The sequence below is a fragment of the Bombina bombina genome, chromosome 5 (assembly GCF_027579735.1).
Source record: "Bombina bombina isolate aBomBom1 chromosome 5, aBomBom1.pri, whole genome shotgun sequence".
NCBI lineage: Eukaryota > Metazoa > Chordata > Amphibia > Anura > Bombinatoridae > Bombina > Bombina bombina.
Window position 1 is genome coordinate 8,971,051 of NC_069503.1, and position 7,668 is coordinate 8,978,718.

The 7,668-nt window shown below is 38.0% G+C and overlaps 1 protein-coding gene across 1 annotated transcript in view; it reads left to right on the forward strand.

Annotated features, from left to right (window-relative positions):
- The window catches only part of LOC128659668 (protein HEG homolog 1), a 198,375-nt gene extending 196,792 nt beyond the window's left edge, over positions 1–1,583 (forward strand). Inside the window, exon 10 of the mRNA XM_053713237.1 lies at positions 1,503–1,583. Within this exon, the coding sequence (XP_053569212.1) occupies positions 1,503–1,583 (81 nt within the window). The remainder of the gene's footprint in view (positions 1–1,502) is intronic.
- The last annotated feature ends 6,085 nt before the right edge of the window (positions 1,584–7,668 follow it).

The following is a 7,668-nucleotide window of genomic DNA, read 5'->3' on the forward strand; positions in this document are numbered from 1 at the left end:
ATTAAACCCTAAGCTGCCACATATCCACCGCAAGTAGCTGACTATTAAACCCTAAGCTGCCACATATCCACCGCAAGTAGCTGACTATTAAACCCTATGCTGCCACATATCCACCGCAAGTAGCTGACTATTAAACCCTATGCTGCCACATATCCACCGCAAGTACCTAACTATTAAACCCTATGCTGCCACATATCCACCGCAAGTAGCTGACTATTAAACCCTATGCTGCCACATATCCACCGCAAGTAGCTGACTATTAAACCCTATGCTGCCACATATCCACCGCAAGTAGCTGACTATTAAACCCTATGCTGCCACATATCCACCGCAAGTAGCTGACTATTAAACCCTATGCTGCCACATATCCACCGCAAGTAGCTGACTATTAAACCCTATGCTGCCACATATCCACCGCAAGTAACTGACTATTAAACCCTATGCTGCCACATATCCACCGCAAGTAGCTAACTATTAAACCCTATGCTGCCACATATCCACCGCAAGTAGCTGACTATTAAACCCTATGCTGCCACATATCCACCGCAAGTAACTGACTATTAAACCCTATGCTGCCACATATCCACCGCAAGTAGCTAACTATTAAACCCTATGCTGCCACATATCCACCGCAAGTACCTATTAACCCCTATACCGTCACACACCCACTGCAAGAACCTATACTGTTAACGCTTATGCCGCCACATACACACCAGGTATCTGTCCTTTTAACCTCTAAACCACCACATACCCACTGCAAGGGTCTAGCTATTAACCCTTATGCCTCCACATGCACACCACAAGTACTATCCTATTAACCCCTTTACCACCACAAACCCCCAATGCAAACTAACCCTACTCTACCTAACAACTACCCACCCCTCTAAACTAAACCCCCTAAGTTACATGAAAAAAAAACCAAAAAAACTAAGTTACAGAAAATAATAAAATTCAGCATCCAAAATAAACCCCCCACCAATATAACTAACACTAATCTACATGCCCCCCCCCCCAAAAAAAAAAAAACCTTAGCACTAACATTAAAATAAATTTCAATAGCCCCAGCGTCAAAGATGATTGCGGACTGGAGGCCGTGGAAGAGGCCGCCAAAGTCCACCTCTGACACCACACGGATGGGCACCAGGATGAAGAGGCACCCGGAGTGGAAGAAGATTGCGGAGTGGAGGCAGCAGAAGAGGCTGCTGAAGTCTGACGCCGCAAAGATGGGCCCCGGGTCCTGGAGCCAGGATCAAAAGGGCCCAACGACGGATCAAAGGGAGCTGGATTTTCAATTGGTCAGTACATATCGTTCACTCCTGCCTGCTAACTGAGCTCAACTTCAGCTTTTTTGCGCACGTCGGTTGCACGCGTATTACTATAAGCATGAATGTTTTTTACTCATTTTGTAAGTAATCACACCCAATACAAACAAGGAATGACTTGAGTGCTTGTACAGCCTTAAACTATTGCATCACCGTTGTACTTTTATCTTTTGTACTCAGAGACAATGCTGCAGAATAAAGAATAATAATGAGATTCCCAGAGGCAGCTTTGTCTATGGGGATAAGGTTTGTGCGCAGTAAGAAAAGCACACACAGACCCCAAGTTATAGCAATTTGTGTTATCAGATCTGCTCGTGCAAACCTCAGTGAGAACCAGTTATATACAACTGCATGTGTATAAGACACCCCTCTGTGCAGCCTGTAACCTACCCATAATCCCATCTGATACATGACAGTAAGGGTTAAACAGTGCTGCATTTGTACAGCTGTAAATTAACTGCTTTATCTCTCGCTCTTACAGATGCCCCTTTGGATATAGTGGCTTCAACTGTAAAGACCGTAAGTACATTATATAAACAGATACTGTAGCCATATTACACTCATACTCAGATACTGTAGCCATATTACACACATACTCAGATACTGTAACCATATTACACTCATACTCATATACTGTAACCATACTACACACATACACAGATACTGTAACCATATTACACTCATACTCAGATACTGTAACCATATTACACTCATACTCAGATACTGTACCCATATTACACTCATACTCAGATACTGTAACCATATTACACTCATACACAGATACTGTGACCATATTACACTCATACTCAGATACTGTAACCATATTACACTCATACTCAGATACTGTAACCATATTACACACATACACAGATACTGTACCCATATTACACTCATACTCAGATACTGTAACCATATTACACTCATACTCATATACTGTAACCATACTACACACATACACATATACTGTAACCATATTACACTCATACTCAGATACTGTAACCATATTACACTCATACTCAGATACTGTAACCATATTACACTCATACACAGATACTGTGACCATATTACACACATACACAGATACTGTACCCATATTACACTCATACACAGACACTGTGACCATATTACACTCATACACAGATACTATAACCATATTACACACATACTCAGATACAGTAACCATATTACACACATACTCAGATACTGTAACCATATTACACAAATACTCAGATACTGTACCCATATTACACTCATACTCAGATACTGTAACCATATTACACTCATACTCATATACTGTAACCATATTACACACATACACAGATACAGTGTAACCATATTACACACATACTCAGATACTGTGCCCATATTACACTCATACTCAGATACTGTAACCATATTACACACATACACAGATACAGTATAACCATATTACACACATACACAGATACAGTGTAACCATATTACACTCATACTCAGATACTGTAACCATATTACACACATACACAGATACAGTGTAACCATATTACACACATACACTGATACAGTGTAACCATATTACACACATACTCAGATACTGTAACCATATTACACACATACACAGATACAGTGTAACCATATTACACACATACACAGATACTGTACCCATATTACACACATACACAGATACTGTAACCATATTACACACTTACTCAGATACTGTAACCATATTACACTCATACACAGATACTGTAACCATATTACATTCATACTCAGATACTGTAACCATATTACACACATACACAGATACAGTGTAACCATATTACACACATACACAGATACAGTGTAACCATATTACACTCATACTCAGATAGTGTAACCATATTACACACATACACAGATACAGTGTAACCATATTACACACATACACAGATACAGTGTAACCATATTACACTCATACTCAGATACTGTAACCATATTACACACATACACAGATACAGTGTAACCATATTACACTCATACTCAGATACTGTAACCATATTACACACATACACAGATACAGTGTAACCATATTACACTCATACTCAGATACTGTACCCATATTACACTCATACTCAGATACTGTAACCATATTACACACATACTCAGATACTGTACCCATATTACACACATACACAGATACTGTAACCATATTACACTCATACTCATATACTGTAACCATATTACACACATACACAGATACAGTGTAACCATATTACACACATACACAGATACTGTAACCATATTACTCACATACTCAGATACTGTAACCATATTACACTCATACACAGATACTGTAACCATATTACACTCATACACAGATACTGTAACCATATTACACACATACACATATACTGTACCCATATTACACTCATACTCAGATACTGTAACCATATTACACACATACTCAGATACTGTACCCATATTATACTCATACTCAGATACTGTAACCATATTACACACATACTCAGATACTGTAACCATATTACACACATACTCAGATACTGTACCCATATTACACTCATACTCAGATACAGTAACCATATTACACTCATACTCAGATACTGTACCCATATTACACTCATACTCAGATACTGTAACCATATTACACTCATACTCAGATACTGTAACCATATTACACACATACACAGATACTGTACCCATATTACACACATACACAGATACTGTACCCATATTACACTCATACTCAGATACTGTACCCATATTACACTCATACACAGATACTGTGACCATATTACACACATACACAGATACAGTGTAACCATATTACACACATACAAATATACTGTGACCATATTACACACATACACAGATACAGTGTAACCATATTACACTCATACTCAGATACTGTACCCATATTACACTCATACTCAGATACTGTAACCATATTACACTCATACTCAGATACTGTAACCATATTACACACATACACAGATACTGTACCCATATTACACTCATACTCAGATACTGTAACCATATTACACTTATACTCAGATACTGTAACCAAACCATATTACACACATACACAGATACTGTAACCATATTACACTCATACACAGATACTGTAACCATATTACACTCATACTCAGATACTGTAACCATATTACACACATACACAGATACAGTGTAACCATATTACACACATACACAGATACTGTAACCATATTACACACAAACTTAGATACTGTAACCATATTACACACATTCACAGATACTGTAACCATATTACACTCATACTCAGATACTGTAACCATATTACACACATACACAGATACTGTAACCATATTACACTCATACACAGATACTGTAACCATATTACACACATACTCAGATACTGTAACCATATTACACTCATACACAGATACTGTAACCATATTACATTCATACTCAGATACTGTAACCATATTACACACATACACAGATACAGTGTAACCATATTACACACATACTCAGATACTGTAACCATATTACACACATACTCAGATACTGTAACCATATTACACACATACACAGATACAGTGTAACCATATTACACACATACTCAGATACTGTACCCATATTACACTCATACTCAGATACTGTACCCATATTACACACATACACAGATACTGTAACCATATTACACACTTACTCAGATACTGTAACCATATTACACTCATACACAGATACTGTAACCATATTACATTCATACTCAGATACTGTAACCACATTACACACATACACAGATACAGTGTAACCATATTACACACATACACAGATACAGTGTAACCATATTACACACATACTCAGATACTGTAACCATATTACACACATACACAGATACAGTGTAACCATATTACACACATACACAGATACTGTACCCATATTACACTCATACTCAGATACTGTAACCATATTACACACATACACAGATACAGTGTAACCATATTACACACATACACAGATACTGTAACCATATTACACACATACACAGATACAGTGTAACCATATTACACACATACACAGATACTGTAACCATATTACACACATACTCAGATACTGTAACCATATTACACTCATACACAGATACAGTTTAACCATATTACACACATACACAGATACTGTAACCATATTGCACATATACACAGATACTGTACCCATATTACACTCATACACAGATACTGTAATCATATTACACTCATACTCAGATACTGTAACCATATTACACACATACACAGATACAGTGTAACCATATTACACACATACACAGATACAGTGTAACCATATTACATACATACTCAGATACTGTAACCATATTACATTCATACACAGATACAGTGTAACCATATTACACACATACACAGATACTGTAATCATATTACACACATATACAGATACAGTGTAACCATATTACACACATACTCAGATACTGTAACCATATTACACTCATACACAGATACAGTGTGTGACGAGACCAATCTCGCCACTGTGCATTGGAGGAGCCTGGTTGCCCGCCTGCTGCCTTTAGACTATGGCCCCATGTTGAAAAGTTTGATTTTCCCCTGCAGGGAAACGAAGGCTGGGTCGTTCGGTGCTTGCCTTATTTGAACAGTAATACCCCAGATAGCTATGCCATGGAGCCCATTCGTATAACGAAAGACTATGTGAAAGACTCCATGGCAATTGAACTGTATGTGTGTGACCTGAGCGCCATTCAGTAATAATGTGCGCTCAGATCTAGGCTATCTGGGGATTTGTTGAATGTACCTGTTTTATGCAATAGCTGCACAGTTATATATTTTTATGTATATTATTGTCTTTTGCTACCATGTGTTCAATGGAGTTTTGCCTCTGTCCTTGGAGATAATTGTATTACTTCCCAATTATCTCCAGGATAGAAGACTCTGTGGAACTGGTTTTGGGCAGAAAAGCCATGCTTCATTTGGTCACAAAGGGAACTGTAATTCCCTGCAAACAAAAGAGAAAAGAAGGTTGGCGCTTACCACTTCCAGAGATCCGTGCATTCAGGTTGCGTTCGCTTCAGCGTAGGCACATGTCCTTCGTCCGGTGATGCTTCCTGGAGCTCTGGTCCTAACGCCTCCGCTTCCGGCGTACACTTATGACGTATGTACCAAACAAACAAAGGAGCCTGGCTAACAGAAAGGATACTTTCACAAATCTTCACCAACCTCTCGGTTCAGGGACATCCATGAAGGGAAAACACACACCGGTCAGTATACTAAAAACAGGATCTTTATTGGAGTGGATAAAAACAAAGTAGGAGACAAGGCTCCATTAAACAGGAGAAAAGGCTACAGCTTGACTGACTGCAGACATGTTTCGCGTGTGTCTACACGCTTGTTCACTGCTGTCTGTCAGCTGTACAATTTGCCTCTATTTAAAGAGGCCTGTCTCAATTAAAATCAAATTTGCATTTAACCCTTTCCCTTCTAGTTTGATTGATGGTACACAGAGTCAGATGAGAAACAAAGTCAGATACTAAGATCATATACATATAAATAGTTAACACTGGAAAGACTAAGAAAAACTCTATATGGGTAAATATTGGATGTTTTAAGGCTGTATAAGGTTAAAGAGCTCTTAATATTTTCTACAAATATACCTGATTGATGAATTCTTACTTGGATTTATTAAATAAATAAATTAACATCGCTCTCCTTATTAATACCATTAGGGTGACTGGTTTTTAACTCAAAAATCCACTTTGCTTCCTTGAAATTGAGTCTATATTCCCTGTTACCCCCTCTTTTATGTTTCTTCACATAATCAATTGCCTGTATACAAAGCAATGAGGCATCCCCCTGATGCATATTTTTAAAATGTCTTGAGACCGGTGTATCCCTGTCTGGGTCCTCAATGTCTCGTATATGTTCTAGAGCCCTATCTTTGACACAACGTTTCGTTCTACCAACGTATTGGATCTGGCACCCCCTACAGGTCAGGAGATATATGACATGTGTTGATTTACAATTTAGACTAAATTTAATGTCATATTCACGGCCTGTTACTGTAGACTTAAATTTGGTTCCCTCTTTTATGTAGTCACATGTTTTACATCTCTGTGCTTTGCATTTGAAGAACCCTAATCTATTAGGTAACCATGTTTTTTTATGTACAAAGGGTAAATCAGATGGGGCTACCATATTCCCAATGGTGAGACCCTTTCTTGATACAAATTTGCAGCCTTCTCTTGTGATCTCTTCTAAACCTGAGTCTACAGCTAAGATGGGTAAACTCTCCTTTATAATGTTGCAAATTTTATTGAACTCCAGACTGTAGGGGGTGCTAAAGACAATTTTATTTTTTGTAA